At 42.7% G+C, this 19,510-nt stretch overlaps 1 protein-coding gene across 3 annotated transcripts in view; it reads right to left on the bottom strand.

The window, feature by feature from the left end:
• Positions 1–13,129: 13,129 nt before the first annotated feature.
• The window catches only part of NPR3 (natriuretic peptide receptor 3), an 85,702-nt gene continuing 79,321 nt past the window's right edge, over positions 13,130–19,510 (bottom strand). The window contains exon 8 of one of the 3 annotated variants that reach the window (XM_062212312.1): positions 13,130–19,445. In XM_062212312.1, coding sequence (XP_062068296.1) covers positions 19,334–19,445 — 112 coding nt within the window. In that variant the 3' untranslated portion in view covers positions 13,130–19,333. The remainder of the gene's footprint in view (positions 19,446–19,510) is intronic. The other 2 variants (XM_062212310.1, XM_062212313.1) reach the window with 2 other exon arrangements.

Here is a 19,510-nt window from a genome sequence, read left to right as displayed (position 1 = left end):
AAGACCTCACTCTCACTCTCTCTGACTGTGACTCTGTCTTTCAAATAAATAATTAAATATTTAATAATAATTTTTAAAAAGACCAAATTCCCCACACACTCCATGGTTCGGACACTTAGGGCTGCAAATAACAGAGTACACACATACACACACACACACACCTAGGGCTGCAAATAACAGAGTATACACACACACACACACACACGCCACTAGGAGAAACAATAATAATGTCACTTAACAAGAAGTATTCAAAAATAGGGATCCCAGATAGATCATCAGTGTCAATAAGGATCCACCTTCCTTCCTTCTTTCATCTCTAACAATGAATTAAAGTTTCCTGATTTATGCTCATCACAGTTTTGTGTTATTAAGGAAAATATTCATTCCTTATTGATCTGTAGTTGAACTGTTATCTAAAGTGCCTTCATTTTGTCCCTTAATTTTAGCAAAGTACTTTTTTTCAAAGTATTTTCAAATTTGAGCAGTTATATAAGGTCCATGAGAGCTATTTCCTCACCAAAGCCTGCAATTTTGAGAATTACACCACTTCCCATCACCAAAAAGTGTTGTGATCCAATACCAGCTTTTTCACAAAACACTAGAAGCCAGTGGTTTCAAGACCAGAAGCATTGAGCATCATTGCACTGAATTGCTGAGTTGGGTTTGGTCAACTCAGCATATATTGGCACATATATTGGCACAATGTGTTGCCTTTGGGATATGTCCCAGTAAAATAAAATATTCATCATAGTGTTTCACACATTCTCCCCTTGCTATATCCTTCACCATGTCAAATGAGTGCAAGGCCATAACTCAAGAGACAATAAGGAAATAAAACTTAATGTAAGAAGATGATTTCTTATTTTAGTGCTCCACATCAGAAGAGAGGCTCACTGGGCAGTCTAGCAAAATGAGACACCCAAAAGTATGTCTCCCTTTCCTTCCTTGGGAATGGCATAATGCTTACCTGAACACAAGGTTGCCAAGTTAAATAGACCAAGTTCTGATTCAATATCAACTGCAAACAAAAGCTTATGAACAATAAAAATCATTTGAGATGAAACTGATATGTTCCTTGTGGCCAATCCTTACAGGTAGTCAGAGTGGCCTATGTGACCTCCAAAGAAGCCAGCCACTTCAGCCTGAGAGACAAGACTCAAGAGTGCATTCCTACAGAGCTAGTCTAATCCAAGGATATAAAAGGTATCATGTGATGACCCTATGATGAGCTCCCAGAAGGAAGTAAAAGCCAAGATGAAGTGATCTTTCCATCATTAGCAACATACACAAAAAGAAGAAGAGCTCTATAAAATTTGTATCATGAAATCAGGTAGAATTTGTGATAATTGGGTAAGTGACAATTTAGGGTGAAAATCAAACATGATTATCCTGGATATTTTCCACTCTTCATCCAAAAACTCTTAATTTATGCAAACTTCTTTGCATTTTGAAGATCATTTGAATCTCCTTCTGCCCTTAAAAATGAACAGAGCTACCCAAGGTTGACTGAGCAGATGTTTTTAAGACATCCTTTATCTCAGGAATCATGTTATGAAGTATAATAAACACATTGCCACTTCACACTCATTAATATGGCTACTATCTAAAAACAATAATATAATAAAATAATAAGCCTTGGCAAAGATGTAGAGAAACTGGAACCCTTGTGCACTGTTAGCAGGACTGTAAAAGGGTACAACTATTATGGAAAACAGTATGGAGTTCCCTCAAAGTATTAAAAATAAGAATTATCATGAGTCTAGTAACCCCACTTCTTGATTTATATCCAGAATAATTGGAAGAAAAGTCTCCAGGAGAGAGTTGTACACCCATGTTCAGAGTTGGACTAGTCACAGAGCCAAGGGGTGGAAGCAACCAGTACCTTTGTGACTGGATGGATACATGAACTCTAAGTGTGTCCAAATGATGGAATGCTATCCAGCTCTAAAAAGAAAGGAAATCCTGTCACATGCTACAACATGCATAAATCTTTTTTTTTTTTAAGATTTATGTGGGGTTTTTTTGTTTGTTTGCTTGGAAGACAAAGCTACAGAGAGAGGGACCTGGATATCTTCCTCCATCCACTGGTTCATTCCCTAAATGGCCACAACAGTCAAGACTGGGCCAGGCTGAAGCCATGAACTCCGTTCCAATCTTCCACATGAGTGCTGGGGTCCAAGCACTTGGGCCATCATCTGATGCCTTCCAGGGACACTAACAGGAAGCTGGATCAGGAGTAGAACAGCCAGGACTCGAGCCAGCACTCCAATATAAGATGTCAATGTTGCAAGCTGGACCCGCATGGATAAATATTAAGGACATAGTGCTAAATGAAATAAGAGAGGCACACAAGGACAAATTCCCTATGACTACATTTGGATATCAGGTATCCAAAGTAGTCAAATTCACAGAAACAGAAAACAGAACAGTGATTACCAGGGGCTGGAAGGAGGGGAAAATGAGGGACTTGTTTAATGGGTATAGAGTTTCAGATTAGCAAACTGAAAAAGTTGTGGAGATCTGTTTCACAACAATGTGAATACGCTTCACTCTAGTGAACAGTATATTTAATATGATTAAGATGGTAAATTGTATGTCATGTATGTTTTACCATAACAAAAAAGAGAGAGGGAGAAAAGGAAAGCTATCACCAATACCTTTATTGACAATTACCACAGGAGAGGCAGGAAAGGTTGAGTGGGAGACTTCTTCACAAACAACAAATAAATGGGTGGGAGAAAAAACAGAGTTTTAAAGAGTCCATTTTGTCTGTCCTTCCCTGTGACTTGGAAGCTACTTGGGCTGCAGAGTGTAAAGCTAAAGACAGAGCTATAATAATTGTCCCAGAATATAAGAGGATTGCACAGGCCCATGCCAGACCTCCTTTCTGCCTGCTCCAGGTCTCCTCTATCCTGAATGTCTTAGTAGATCTGCATCACCACAGATTCCCTCTCTCCTCCTTAGAATATCTACTACCTGAACCTTCAAGGCAGAGTGTTTATACGATTTGACCCTGTCAGTGCCGGGTAGAAGACAGAGAAAATGCTGCACCCAGACACTAAAACACAAAAGTGGGTTGAGCCTGGAGGGAAACCTAACAATTATATGAGCCATCTATATATTATTTTTTTTGACAGGCAGAGTGGACAGTGAGAGAGAGAGACAGAGAGAAAGGTCTTCCTTTGCTGTTGGTTCACCCTCCAATGGCCGCCGCGGCCGGCGCGCTGCAGCCGGCACACCATGCTGATCCGAAGCCAGGAGCCAGGTGCTTCTCCCGGTTTCCCATGGGGTGCAGGGCCCAAGGACTTGGGCCATCCTCCACTGCACTCCCAGGCCACAGCAGAGAGCTGGCCTGGAAGAGGGGCAACCGGGACAGAATCCAGCACCCCAACTGGGACTAGAACTCAGTGTGCCGGCGCCGCAGGCGGAGGATTAGCCTATTGAGCCACGGTGCCAGCCCTCTATGTTCTTTATTGAAACAAGGCAATGCTACAAAGCAATCGGGCAATAAAACCACAGGATAACCAAAAACTGAAAATAAGGCAAAACACCAGATCAGAACCTAAGAAACAGAGACCAGTAGTCTGGACCACGGCAGGAGCAGGCTCTCACACAGAGAGTGTGACCGACAGAGGTTTCAGGACCCAGTCAGGTGGTCTAGGCAGCAGATCCAGGATCCCTCCCTCAGAATATAACTCAGTGTCCTTGTCAGAAAGCTCCCTTAGGAAGAATAAGAGGGGATATCCCAAAGGTTCAAGAAAAACATCTGGGGCCAGCACTGTGGCGTGGTGGGTGGAGGCACCACCTGCAGTGCTGGCATCCCATATGGGCACCAAATCGAGTCCCAGCTGCTCTACCTCAGATTCAGCTCTCTGCTATGGCCTGGGAAAGCAGCAGAAGACAGCCCAAGTCCTTGGGCCCCTGCACCCACGTGGGAGACCCAGAAGAAGCTCCTGACTCCTGGCTTAGGATCAATGCAACACTGGACGTTGCGGCCATCTGGGGAGTGAACCAGTGGATGAAGGACCATGCTCGTTCTTTCTGTGCCTCTGCCTCTCTGTAACTCTGCCTTTCAAATAAATAAATAAATCTTTTTTAAAAAGAACAGAAAAGAAAAACATTTAATATGAAAAAGAAAAGCATTTAATATGGATTTAAAAAAAAATTTTGCACCAAAATAAATGTATCCTCTAATTCTATTTTCCACAAACATTTTAAAGTACCCTCATACAGACAGCTCCATACAAAAGCTCCCCTCCCCTCCTAGGCCCTGACTCAGAACTCAGCCAACATCTCACACCTGCTGGTCTCTATCAGATACCATTGTACTGCAAAGACTTTATCTCTAGTACTATGGAAGATGTAAGTACCTGGAAACTTCCCACTACAGAACAGCAAGAAATACTAGATAAACATCGCATTATTTTAAATGTGTATCTGAACCCACCAAAAATACGAAGAGAAGGCTCCAGGGCCTACAATGCAGAATGAACTGAATGACCCCAAGAGCAGTAAAAATACGAGCCTTAGGGCCACTGCGCTGGTTTCAAGGGGATGGAGAAGTTAGCAGTTTGCACTAACCAGGACTTGGGTTTTAACAGTTATGTAAGTGCAGAGAATGAATGCTACAGAGAAAATTTTCCATGCCAAGGTGTCTCTCCTGGGTGCCTCTGGATGCCTCCATCCTCCTAGTCAAAACCCACACCAAATGTCTTCCCTGATCCTGAGGAAGACTGTGATGAATTGACTTGTCTCTGCTTCTTCTGCGTATATTTCTCCCTATCAGAAAGCAGGGGACATTTAAGCCACTTAACTACAGTAACAGTTCCCAGAGAACCAGGGCGTCCTCCAGCTTTAGAAAACATCTCCTGTGTTCTCCGCCTGCACCATTCCAAAGGCATCTAGGTTCTGGACTCTAAAGCCCAAAAGACCTAAGCCCGGAAACTACCTTGTCTTTTAAAAAACAAAAGAAAAGTCGAGGACCGCTGTTGGGCCTAGTCATTAGAACTCTGGCTAAGATTCCTTTGTCCCACATCAGAGAACCTGGTTTCAATTACAGGCTCCACTCCTGACTTCAGTTTCCTCCTCATGCAGGCCTTGGGTGGCAGTAACGATGACTCAAGTCACTGGTTTCCTGCCACCCATGTGGGAACCTGGGTTCCCAACTCACAGCCATCATTGAGGTCATTCTCTCTCTCTCTTTCTCTCTCTCTCTCTGTCTCTCTCTATATATATTAAATTTCAATTACATTTTTAAAAAGAATTACACAATTCTTCCCTTTAGAAGGAAGGAGCTTCTCCCTCCCCCCCCCCCTTTTTTTTAAGTCAAATCTCCATAATGACAGCTTTGGTGATGGCTCCCTGAAGTCTGGGTGCAGCACCCTGAACAACTGTAAGTCTCAGGAAGTGACACCTATTGTAGGTCAGGAAGCCAGTAGGCACCTGGGAGGAACAAGGAGCACACAGTCACAGTAACACAGGGTTCCTTATCAGTGCTGTTCTTTGTCTTCAAACAAGGAATTCCGTGTTCTCCTGAGAAGGTCAGTTAGCTCTGAGCTGACTCACTGAAATGCACCCAGAGTAGCTGTATATTCACCGGGAGACCCCCATTGGCATGGCAGGCTGTAAATTATGGTCATTCCTAAGAGGTAACAAGAGAGGTTCTGTCAGCTGTGCAATTACTTTGTTTTGGCAGGACACTTTGGAGTCAAGAAAACATTGGCTGGAGTTCAAGGCCAAGATTTTGGATCAGCTGCCACCATAATTTTTCAGAAATGTGATGACGGTTCCTCAAGAAATAGTTTCCTAAGCAGTCTGCACGAATGTCTGCTGTACATGCTCGAAAGGGATTTAAAGAATGAAGCCCTTGGGGACCTACCAGTGCCGCTGAGTTAGCCTGGCTTTTACAAGCCACGGGTGAGAAGTCTGAGTCACATCAGGGATCTTCCTCACCAATGCAAAGTGGTATCCATGGAGGTAAGTTGTGACTGGTCTCTGTATCTGCCACATGTTACATGAACCCAGTACTAGAAAAAATATCTAAGTTACCTTTCCTTGATTGCAAGATTTATGCTAAATACCACCAGGTATCCATTTTGATGTCATAATGGTGAAGAGGAGAATTATATGAACATCTCAGTGAGCCCTCTCCTCCAACCCTCCAGGGTCACTTGCAGTCCTTGGGAGACTCATTTTCCCTTTCTTGCCTACTTCTAGTCCTCAATTTGTGTATAAGAAAGCATCACTCATACTTTAAAAATTCAAGAGATCATTGGAATTTAAATGTCCAAGTCCATGGGATGGCATAGAGAAATATTCTCTGCCCTGTTTTACGTAGCATAACATTGCATGTAGACAAACCCCCTATTATTAATACTACATATGGTGGTTGTTAGGGGAAACATTTACAAGGTACTGGAGTTTCCACAGTGGAAAAGAAGATAAAGCTTGAGTGGTGAGAGGGTGGATAGGGAATAGTGTACAGAGGCTGAAACACCATGCAGGAAGCATAGATATGATGCCCGTGGACACACTGAGCATACTTGGCCAAGTAAGATACAGAGAAAAAGCTGTACGTTCTCTGAGGGCAGTAGCTGGGTCATGTAGATAATACCCTGAAGATAAAACAAGCCATTGATTTATCCTCAATTATTCTACCCATTTTGTTAAGTATACAGAGCAAAATCAAGTATATTAAAAAAAAACAACGGGGCCAGTGCTGTGGCATGGCAGGTGAAGCCACAGCCTACGGCACCAGTGTAAGGCCACCACAAAACACACCAAACGCCGGAGTTAGAGAAAAGGTTTATTGTAGGGTAAGGGAAGCCCAATGGGACACAGGGAGAGGGCAAGAGGGTAAGAAAGAGGAAGAGAATGTAAGAGAGAGAGCAAAAGAGAGCACGTGTGTTCAGGAACAGTTCCTGTTAAACCTTTGCCGGAGGGTGGGCAGGGAAGTAGGAGCAGTGAATCCCATTAGTGTAGGGGTGGAACTGACAGCTGTCGTTGGGCCGTGTGGTCACCTGGCTTCCAGCAATGGCAGCGGGGGTGCTAGAACCTAGGACGGTGTCCAGGGCGTGGATGGTGCCACAGATAAGACTGCGCCATTTTACTAAGACCAGCATCCTATTAGGACACTGGTTGGAGTCCCAGCTGCCTCACTTCTTTTGTTTGTTTGTTTTTAATTTGACAGATAGAATTACAGACAGGTCTTCCTGTCTGTAATTACAGAAAGGTCTTCCTTCTGTTGGTTCACCCCCCAAATGGCCACTACGGCCGGAGCTACGCCAATCCAAAGCCAGGAGCCAGGTGCTTCTCCTGGTCTCCCATGCGGGTGCAGGGCCCATGGACTTAGGCCATCATCCACTGCCCTCCCGGGCCACAGCAGAGAGCTGGACTGGAAGAGGAGCAACCGGAACTAGAACCCAGCGCCCACATGGGATGCTGGCGCAGGCGGAGGATTAACCAAGTGAGCCATGGCGTGGGCCCCATTTTTTTTTTTTAATTTGACAGAATTATAGACAGAGAGAAAGGGCTGCCCTCATTTTTGATCCAGCTTCCTGCTGATGTGCCTGGGAAAGCAGCGGAGGGTCCCAAATTGCTTGGGCCCCTGCACCCACATGAGAGACCTGGAGTAAGCTCCCAGCTCCTGGTTTCAGATGGGCCCAGCTCTGACCATTTCAGCCATTTGAGGAGTGAACCAGCAGATGGATGAACTCTCCCTCTCTCGCTGTAGCTCTGCCTTTCAAATAAATGGACAAATCTTTAAAAAAAAATACTGCTCCATAAGAGATTTTTTTTTTTTAATTTTATTTGAAAAGCAGAGAAACAGAAACAGAGAGAGAGATCTTTCATCTGCAGGTTCACTCTCTAAATGCCAGAGTTAAGCCAGGCCTAAGCCAGATGTCCAGAACTCAATCCAAGTCTCCCACGTGGGTGGCAGGGACCCAAGTACTTAAGTCATCACCTGATGCATTCCAGGGTGTGATTGGCAGGAAGCTAGAATCAGAAACAGTCAGGACTTGAAACCAGGCAGTCAGACAAGGGATCTGGGCATCCCAAGCAGCATCTTAACCACTGAGCCAAACATTCACCCCACAAGGGATTTTAGAAGAGAATTGCTGGTCTATAGAGGGTTTGTATAGGTAATGCTGATGGGTTCCAAAATGTAAAGCTCCCATGAACTTTTTGAAGTCCCAGTATAGTATTTCCTTTGTTTTCCTTTTTTAAATTTTATTTAAATCATACAAGTTTCAGGTATTTCTTATATATACGTTTAGGAACATAGTGACACTTCCCACCTTACCCTTCCTCCCGCCCATGCTCCAACCCTTCTTCCTCATCCCTCTCCCACTCCCACTCTTATTTACAAAGATCTATTTTCAGTTTATTTAATGGTCGTAAAGTTAACCCTACACTAAGTAAAACAGTTCGACAAATAGTATGAAGAAGAAAACACTGTTCCTCAGTGGAAGAGACAAGGACTGTAAACAATCATCTAATCTCAAAACTGGTGTAACATTTTCACCTTACATATGCAGCAAACGGAAATAACCCCAATAGCACCAGTAGTTGTTATCTTCTTCCAGGCCAGCTCTCTGCTGTGGCACAGGAGGGCAGTGGAGGATGGCCCAAGTCCTTGGGCCCTGCACCCATGTGGAAGTCCAGGAGGAAGCACCTGGCTCCTGGCTTTGGATTGGTGCAGCACTGGCCGTGGTGGCCATTTGGGGGGTGAACCAATGGAAGGAAGACCTTTCTCTCTGTCTCTCTCTCTCACTGTCTGTAATTCTATCTGTCAAATAAAAAAAAGAAAAAGAAAAAGAAAAATGTAGTTAAATAATTATAAAGTGATATGTTTTTGAGTATATATTACCTTATAGAATTTATTTTTAAGTGTAAATTTTTATAATTTTGTGTCTTCAGAATGGCTTATTTACCAAGCCCCTGAGAAAATTCCTGAAAATTCAATCATCTGTTCCCATAAGCCAGCATGAGCCAGCTCCAGCTCACTAGCAGCAGTTTGGTTCGTTTTTCACTTGATACAGACAAACCCAAGAATTCCAACTAATTCTTAAGTAAAAATCTAAGAGTAGCTTTTAGCCAATGCTTACTTGAAATCAGAAGATACAGGACCTTGGATGGGTAGAAATGAGAGTAAAATTCAAAAAAAATCCACACTTATATGCAGGGATTTGAAGTCAAGGGTTTTTCTTCTTTTTCTCTTAAGTCAACACAACTAAGTCCAGAAAAGCCTTAAGAAAAAAAAAAAAAAAAGGCGCCGTGGTTGGGAAGGCTCCACTAAGTAAAAGTCTCTAGTGGATTTAACTCTCATTATTGTCATAATGAGCTGAGCAGCAGTGAGGTTTCATCTTAGAAGCTGATTTTTTTTTAAGATTTATTTATTTATTTATTTACTCATTTATTTATTTATTTGAAAGTCAGAGTTACACAGCAGAAAGAGGAGAGGCAAAGAGAGAGAGAGAGAGAGAAAGAGAGAGAGAGAGAGAGAGAGAAAGGTCTTCCATCTGATGGTTCACTCCCTGATTAGCCACAATGGCCGGAGCTGCGCCAATCCAAAGCCAGGAGCCAGGAGCTTCCTCCAGGTCTCCCACGCAGGGGCAGGGGCCCAAGGACTTGAGCCATCTTCTACTGCTTTCCCAGGCCATAGCAGAGAGCTGAACCAGAAGTAGAGCAGCCAGGTGTCAAACCGGCACCCATATTGGATGCCGGCGCTTCAGGCCAGGGCATTAACCTGCTGTGCCACAGCACCAGCCCCTAGAAGCTGTTTATAAGATGTAGAAGTCGCCGGCGCCGTGGCTTAACAGGCTAATCCTCCACCTTGCGGCGCCGGCACACCGGGTTCTAGTCCCAGTCAGGGCACCGATCCTGTCCCGGTTGCCCCTCTTCCAGGCCAGCTCTCTGCTGTGGCCAGGGAGTGCAGTGGAGGATGGCCCAAGTTCTTGGGCCCTGCACCCCATGGGAGACCAGGATAAGCACCTGGCTCCTGCCATCGGATCAGCACGGTGCGCTGGCTGCAGTGTACCTGCCGCGGCGGCCATTGGAGGGTGAACCAACGGCAAAAGGAAGACCTTTCTCCCTGTCTCTCTCTCTCACTGTCCACTCTGCCTGTCATAAAAAAAAAAAAAATTTTTAAAAAAAAAAGATGTAGAAGTCAATGTTGGGGACCAGTTTTGAGAAACATCTATGAAACTCTTTCAAGTGCAGTATAGTGGTCAGATGTTCCCTTTGCCAATAGTTCTGGTTTGAGGATTACTTCTTAGTCACTCATCTATAGTCAGAATATGAGAATTCTCTCCAAGGAGGATGGAGATATACTTTGGAAGCTAGGTTGGGCTGTGTTACCCTTACACAGAATAACACAGGGATTTACCAAACAATTATCTCTAAGTCACTGGGATGCAAAACAAGGGGAAAGTTGAGTCCTGATGTTCAGAATACAAGCTAGAATCTCAGGGCCTGCATTGTGGCACAATGGTTAAGCCCCGCCCATGACACTGGCATCCCATATGAGCACCAGTTAGAGTTCAAACTGCTCCACTTCTGATCGACCTCCCTGCTGATGCATCTGAGAAAGCAACAGAAGATTATCCAAGTAGTTGGGCCTCTGCCACTTGTGTGGGAGATATGGATGGAGTTCCTTGCTCCTGGCTTCAGCCTGGCCCTGCCCTGCCTGGCCATTGTGGACATTTGGGGAATTGAACCAGCAGGTGGAAGATCTCTGTATTCCTCTCTCTCTCTCTTTCTCTCTCTCTTTCTTTCTCATCTCTATCTCTACCTTTCGAATAAAACAATATTTTTTTTCAAAAAAGGGTATATATCATGTTATTATGAATAAGCAAGCATACATTATATAATTCCAACAGACTAAAAGAATAATATCAAATTTACAGATTTCTTGAATTTCAATCCTGTCAAAAAGATTTTTTTGAAGTTTGGTGACTTTTTATTTGGTCTAGTAAAGATATAAAGAAAAAATGCACTATTACTATCATTTTGTAAGAGAAAAGATATTTTCATAACTCATACATAAAATCAGTTATAATCTCAGAAAAGAACATCGTTGTCTTAAATGTCGCTATGTAGTACTTTTGCTTGTGACAATTCCCCTGTAACACAGTCCCCTTTATCTGCAGTTCTGCTTTCTGAGGCTCAGTTATCCAAGATCAATCACAGTTGAAAAACATTACATGGAGTCTTCCAGAAATAAACCACTGATAAGTTAAATTGTGTGCATTCTGAGTAACATGATGAAATCTCATGCTATTTTGTTCTGTCCCATCTGTAATGTGAGTCCTTCCTTTGTGCAGTGTATCCACACTTTATATGCTACCTGCCCACTGGTCACTTTAGTAGCCACCTTGGTTACTAAATCCACTGTCATGATATTGCAGTGACAAACAGATCCTTTGAATAAGTCAAATTCAGCACAATTTAACTGAATCAAAGGAACTGTGAATAACAAATCAACACAGAAGGACTGCGGGTAGAGGCTGTGGCCACCAGGCATGGAGTATGGAATCTGACCTGTGGGGAATCGGTGAATGGGAGTCATTAAAGGTTGGTGAGCAAGAGAGTAACATTATCAACACAATGTTTTAGGAAGACTGGTGTGTCTGAGAAATGAGTAGAGGAGAACATAGAAATAAGAGAAGACAGGAGGCTGCTCTCTGCTTATTTGGAACTACATTGATGAAAACCTTGCTTAAAGGCAGTGAAAATCGAGTGGGAGAGAGGGATGGTATCTGATTGGATGTGGAAGGTGATGAAAAGGAAGAGGTCATGTACATAGAAGACAGGAAATGACTGGACCAGGGAAGCACTGCTTGAACCATGTAAATAGCAATGTGTTTCTTGGGTTTCAAATCGACCATAAGTAACTTCTCAGATAGTGAAGAAGCTTTCTTTTTTTTTCAAGATTTATTTATTTATTCAAAAGTCAGAGTTACACATAGAGAGGAGAGGCAGAGAGAGAGAGAGAGAGAGAGAGAGAGAGGTCTTCCATCCACTGGTTCACTCCCCACGTGGCCGCAACGGCTGGAGCTGCGCCAATCCGAAGCCAGGAGCCAGGAGCTTTTCCCGGGTCTCCCACACAGGTGCCCCAAGGACGTGGGCCATCTTCTACTGCTATCCCAGGCCACAACAGAGAGCTGGATCAGAAAAGGAGCAGCCAGGACTAGAACCGGCACCCATATGGGTGCCGGCACTTCAGGCCAGGGCATTCACCCACTGAGCCACAGCGCCGGCCCCAAAACAGCTTTCTTTTTTTTTTAAGATTTATGTATTTGTTTATTTGAAAGGCAGAGTACCAGAGAGACAGAGGGAGAGAGAGAGAGAGAGAGAGAGAGAGAGAGAGAGAGAGAGAGAGAGAGAGATCATCCATCCACTGCTTCATTTCCCAAATCCCACATGGGTGGCTGGGGCCCAATTTCTCGAACCACCATCCTCTCTTCCAAGGCAAATTAGCAGGACACTAGATCAGAAGAAGAGCAGCTAGGACTCAAATTAGGCACTCCAATAATGGACCCTGGCATCACGAGCTATAGTTTAACCCACTGTGCCACAATGCCAGCCCAAAGTGGAGCAGCTTTCACAGCCCAGAGGCAACTGGAGGTCTTGAAGGCTGACTAATCGTAGTGCACTGGCACGTAGGGATTCCATTAGAGGGGCAAATTTGATTTAGGGCATCTTTAAAGTGAGCAAGATGTGATGAATCAATGAGGACAACTCTCAGCGTGCAGAGGTCTCAAGTTTGGAGACTCAAAATGACAGATAATATTCATGAAGACTTCTTCCCTTACATGCCAAGCCAAGGTTTGCCTCTTGTTTTTTGTTTTGTTTTGTTTTAAAAATTTATCTGTTTATTTGAGAGGCAGAGTTACAGACAGAGAGAGGGAGAGACAGAGAGAGAGGTCTTCCATTCCCTGGTTCACTCTCCAAATGGCTGCAACAGCCAGAGCTGAGCTGATCCAAAGCCAGGAGCCAAGAACTTCTTCTGGGTCTCCCACAGAGGTACAGGGGTCCAAGGAGCTGGGCCATCTTCCACTGCTTTCTCAGGCCATAGAAGAGAGCTGGATCAGAAGTGGAGCAGCTGGGACTTGAATCAGCGCCCATGTGGAATCCCAGCACTACAAGCAGCAGTTTTACCCGCTACACCACAGCACCAACCCCTTGCCCCTTGTTTTAATAACAGTTAAAAAATTTCTTCTTTCTACAAATTTCCCTTTTATGAGCAGGAATGCTTCTTTGACCTATTTATATGAGACACAAACAGACAGACAGAGCTCCCATCCACTAGCACATTCCCCAAATGCCTGCAACAGCTAGAATTGGGCCAGGTCAAATCCAGAAGTCAGGAACTCAATCCAGTCTCCCTTGTGGGTGGCTGGGACATGAGTACTGGAGCCATCATTGCTGCTTCCCAAGGACTAATTTAGCAAGAAGTTGGGGTCAGAAGCCAGGGCTGGGTATCAAGCCCAGGTGCTCCTATATGGAACACAGGCATCCTAACTGGCATCTTACTCACTGTACCGAGTGCCCATCTTTGAGCAGAAATTCATGGCTCCATTCAAGGGTATCATTCAAATACTGCAATTCATCATGCCCATTGACTGATCTTTTACTTCTACTAGGTCTAGGAGAACGGAAAGTCCTCAGAGAACATGGAGACGTGCAATGTATGTTGGTTGAATTATAAACAGGAAAAGGTTTCTGTGGGATGTATTTTTTAATGGGAACACATTGTTATACTCCAAGGATGTGGCATTCTTGCTTAATAGAAACATTTACAAGAACACATACATATTTATATCCAAACACCAAATGAATTAGATATTTTAAATGACCAGTTTGCACCAGAAATAAAATATATTATACAAAACAGGGGTTATATCCACAGTCACTAATTCTCATTTCTACACAAAATGACAATAAATTAAATCACATTATATGCAGATAGTTCTACTTACATTAGAATAATAAACTGTATGCAGCTTGTGCAGATTTCACCTTCACTTCTCTACCAAACTCATGGTCAGTTTGTATGGCTTGGTAGTCCTATGTTTAAATTAACAATGAATAGCATGGCCCAGAAGACAAGGGCTGCAGAACTGACCCTCCACAGTGCGTATCCCATGACCTCTTGGCTTCAATGATCCTCACGCACAGGGAACAAAGCTCAGATTCCCAGGACCCAACACAGCAGCCCCACGCTGTGAGGGGCACATCATTCCCATCTTGCAAAGATTGTCAGATCTTGGTGTTCAACAATATATAGGACATCCTGTTTCAAAATGCAAATATTCCTCTTTCTCAGCAGTCTCTGCCCGATTTTTATGTGTTATGACCGCTTTGTTCTCCTAGCAAATAAAAAATAATTTGGTAGCCTATGGGGTGATTTACACTTGGTACGTGGATCCTTTATTCCTTGTGCATAGAAATTTAGGTTTCTAAACGTGAATCAAAACAATGCAGCATTTTTGCTAACTCCAGATTCTGCTTGTTTAAATCTCTTGCCTAGGAATCATCCCATACCTTACACCTCAAAGAGCTCTCATAACACAAGGATTCTTATGTCTAAGACTCAGTTCCACTGAAACCCTTTCATTGTGTTTAAAGTAGCTTAAAACACAGACATGAACAGCATCCGCTGGTTTGGAATGATTTACCTTTGGTATTAATTAACATTAGTGGTTAATGAGAAATTTGAACAAACTCCAATCCAGCACCTTTCAAATGTTGTTTTAATCCCACACGAGACATTTTTGAAATCTGCACGCTGAAAACCAAAGCCAGGCTTGTTGGAGTACATGCACATCCCAGGCTCACATTGCCCAGAGAGCACGTGTGGTCTAGCTAAAGCAAGGCTGCCGACTCAAAGCCAGCTACCTTAAAACCAGCACTGTTCCATCTTTTTCGCTCTGGGGAGGGCGGAGGCCTGCTCACAGGCTTCCACCTGCATGAGCAAGATGCTGTCCACCACTGAAGGCGTGATGCAGGGTGGATGCAGGTGATGGGAGGAAGGGGTAAAGACAGAAGCAGCCTGCAAAGCTACCCTCTTCTCTTTCTTTTGAAGAACCAAGCTCCTGATTCTTCTCACTTGGCACGTCCCAAGCTTCTTGCTGAGACTCCCTGCGGCAGAGGAACTAAACTATTAGCTATTCTTCTGTTCTAAAGACCAACTGAAAAGTAAACTAGTCCCCCTGAGCACCACCATCTCCATTCTCTCTGCTTTAAAACATATGCTGTGCTCTTAGTTTCTGTTTTCCCTACTGATCAGGAAATTCAGCTCATTACCAGTTTCCTCATGAAGCCCTGAACCACAGGGTGTTACTGAATAAAACCCATGAAACATGGATCCAGAGGCCTAATTTCAGTTGGCATTTGCCTTGGTAGTTGTATACAGTCAAGATCTGAGTCCTCTGTCTCCCAAGACATATAGGTACTCATTCCTTCCCATTGATGGACTTATTCTTAATACCAGTGGAGTAATATTCCATGTGGTCTCCTGAGAAGACTCCCACAAATAGCTAGTGTTTACTCACAAGGAGGTGGTGAGGCCACTGGAACCTGCTGTGAACCCCTGCCACTGTCTGGATGTGGTCTAAACAATGACCTTAATTTCACTACTTACTGTAAGCTGTAGGCACCCCCAAATCAGCCACAACCAGAAGGAAAGCAGTTAGTTAGGGACAAGGAAGGCACCTGTGCTTTGAGTAAATTAACGATTCTGGAAGCCTGTGAAGAGGGAGAAGTGATTGGCATCACCAAGCAAAGGCTTTGAATTTGAGAGGAGAGAGAGGCATTCTCTTTTCAAATATTTCTCTTCTCCCTCTATTAAATACAGCTCCTGAAAAGTAAAGATGTAAGGCCTGTGGAACCATGTCTGAGGTTCAGGAAGTTGATGGTTCTTCAGAGAAATGTAATGTTTATAGGGCTTTCCTCACAAAATCCGTGCCCAGGCTAAAGGAAGACATGCACTCTGTAGGGAAAGTTCTTTCCAGATGGAAGTTACCATCTAGGTGAACCTTTTATTTCTTCATCCCCTCTGAATCCAAAAAGACAATGACTACCATAAAACCGATACTTATTTCCACACCAAAAGAGTACACACCCCTTTGGGTCTGTTTCAACGTAAGCTTGTTTGACAGTATTTGAGAAAATACAGATAAAATAGCCTTTTGAAATTTGAATATCCTAGATTTCAGGGTAAAAAAAAATTATAGAAATGATTTAAAAACTAAAGCACAATTTATTTTACTATATGATATGTGGCTACTGGCAGAATATGAATGATATTTGTCAAAGATGTTACTTAGCATTGCAAAATACAATCTGGGTTAAGAAGTCTTAACGTAAAGACAACTTATGCTTGACACCTATATTTTTTGCAGAGATTTCTCCAATCTTTTGGAGTTTTCGAAACTTAATGGAGTTTTGGTAATTCATATGAAGATTTCAGGGAACAAATAATAGCAGACATGCAAATTAATCTTTAAAAACAGCAGAATTTGCTTAATTGGAAGAGAATGGTATCCTCATACCAGAAACATTGTAATTTGCTTTGCCATTTTTTTTAAATAATAAATCCTCATCTATCTTCAAGATCTTATCCAGGGATATAATAAGTTTATAATTATTCTTCTGGGCTGGCGCTGTGGCGCAGCAGGTTAACGCCCTGGCCTGAAGCACCAGCATCCCATATGGACACCGATTCTAGTCCCGGCTGCTCCATTTCCAATCCAGCTCTCTGCTATGGCCTGGGAAAGCAGTAGAAGATGGCCCAAGTACTTGGGCCCCTGCACCCACATGGGAGACCTGGAGGAAGCTCCTGGCTCCTGGCTTCGGATCGGCACAGCTCCAGCCGTTGCGGCCAGTTGGGGAGTGAACCAGCGGATGGAAGACCCCTCTCCCTCTCTGTCTCTCGGCTTCTGCTCTCTCTGTGTAACTCTGACTCTCAAGTGAAAAATAAATAAATCTTTAATATATATATATATAATTATTCTTCTACCTGCAGTAGAAATAAAGGATATTTCCTCTAAAACTGTTAGTGCTGATGGACTATTATGTAAACTCTAGAAAGACTGGACACGTTCAGAACCCAAAGACTGAAGCCAGGTAGACAGTATTCCCTACCCCTCCCCAAAAATACAAATACAGGCTCAAAATGTAAGTGTTTTTTAGCAACACAAAATAATAGAAAATTATTATCTCTAGAGGATAAGAAAACATCATGAAGAATTTGAATGAGAGAAATAAGCTCTCCAATTCCTATGACTGAGAATAGAGCACTCTTTCCATTCTCTTCTCACCTGGGGGAGTCCCAAGCTGTCAAATGTTTTGCTGTCCTGGGTTTTATTTTCAAACCCTCTTCTTCCATTAGAATTTTTTGCGCCTGTCTTTCTTGCCTTCTTTTTCCATCCTTGTTTGAATCCAGCACTCTTCTCTTTCTATCTAGCAGGACAGACTGCAACATTGTCTCAGTTCCTCACAGTTAATTCTTCTACCCTGCCTTCCCATTCTGTCAAGCCTACATCCTGCATTCCATTTGTCAAACTACGGAGAGGAAAGGTGCCTCAGGCAGATATCATCAGTTCATTGTGATGGCAGTGGACAGAGGCAGATTTAAGATTTAAATTTAAGCCAAGATTTAAGATACAGATCTGTCACTCACTTTTTCCTCTTCTGTTACCAGTGTGAATTACAACCTCCATCACCAACAAGAACCTGCTTAAACTCCCCTGTGTCCCTGTCTTTTATAGATACTAAGATCATTTGCAAAAGTACTTTTCATCAAAATGTTGCTAGGAAATAACCTAACGACATTACAGAACAGCACTCTTACCTGACACTTCCCTTTCTTTCCTTGCTGTCTGTTTTCTCCACAGCTGTAAGTGAATGTGACAACCTGAGAATAAACCTACGTGCAGAGTACTGGGGGCAAAGCAGATATCCAGGAAATCCCTACAAATCATCCCAATGCCTTACACCCACACCCAACCCACTGTCACACAGGTTATTGGTGGGTGCCTGTGAAACTGCAGAGTAGACTGAGAATGAACACTCACATAGAAGGTACTTAGATTACCTCCATAAACTTTTAAAGTTAAAGACTGTTATTAAAGGGGAAAAAATCCAAACTTATCATTGTGAATTCTGGTAAATGCCATGCATTTCTCTTTTTTATCAATTCCATCCTACTGTCAAGTTCTAAGTCTCTCTTAAGTTATTCTTGAAGGGGAAGGGCTACCTCCCTTTAAAATTTTGCCTAATTCTAATCACTTTTCACTCTGGATCTTGAAACACCATTTGGCCAGAACTGGAAGGGATACAGCCCAGCAACAGATTGCATTTTAAATGGTTCAAAATGCAAATGGTTTAAAAATGGATGTACTCCTGTAGAGTTTGCAATCTACATACATCTTTAGATCTCTGTAATTAAAGCAGCAATTGGCATTTGGCTACGACCAGGAGAAGGAGGAATGGAGAAAAAGAAAAGCGTCTTTCTTTGATCATTACTGGCTTGTTATACACTTGACCCATGCTTTTAAAATATAAGTGAAATTTAATCTTCAAAATGAAAAAATAGACACATTTTCTAATACCAAAATATAAGATTAAGATAGTTAAAAATAAAAATGTTAGTGTGAAATAGGGCTTTTTTTACACACAAAATTCAGATTTGCTTTTCTTGTATAAATCTTCCTACCTCACTAATATTTACAACTTTCCAGAGTAGCTCTTATGAAACTCTGAAGGAGACAAGGAAAAAATGCTTTTCCAGATTCAAAGTCAACCTGAATGCAGACATTGGACACAGCAATCCTCAACCATCTCTCTGCCAGCTCCAGAGAGAGCGATGGTGTATTCCCAACCTCGAGATTTTCTCATTACATTTCCTTCTTATTGGGTGTCAAACTCTTCCCAAGAATATTCTACTTGTAAAAATGATTTTATTCTAGCTACAAAATATTTCATGTAGGAAAATCACATTTTATGTCCTTGTGTGAAATGTCCCCAAGAGCCATCAAGATATGGAGACATCAGATTTTAAAACATAAATCTAATTATATGCCCTTGAAGCAGTATGAACACTTAGCAAAGTGACATTACATCCTTATATTTGTTTGTCATGAGATGAAAGGCCGGGAGGAAGATCGTGATTAATAGTTCCTGAGCTTCTAAAGAATGTTTAAAATGAAATGACCACTTAAAAGAATGAATGCTTCAAGAACACCCCTTCTGTTCCACTGATGTCTTTCATTCCAGCTATCTCTTTAAGTAACCTCAGGCAGAAAGGGAAAAAAAAATTAGGCTTCTTTTAAGCCACCGAAAAATGGGATCTGATGGAATCTTCTCGTAACTCCCGATGTTTTCCAACGTTACTTTCTTCTTGCTGGTTTCGCCTCTCAATGGTTATTCTGTATTTCTTCCTGGGTAAAGGGAAAGTGAATGCAGTAATAAAACATCACTTGGTTACAAAATACTGGGGTTTCTC

Source organism: Lepus europaeus, chromosome 15 (assembly GCF_033115175.1).
Source record: "Lepus europaeus isolate LE1 chromosome 15, mLepTim1.pri, whole genome shotgun sequence".
Lineage (NCBI taxonomy): Eukaryota > Metazoa > Chordata > Mammalia > Lagomorpha > Leporidae > Lepus > Lepus europaeus.
The sequence above is the reverse complement of the archived record's forward strand: the minus strand, read 5'-3'. Positions and strand labels throughout refer to the sequence as shown.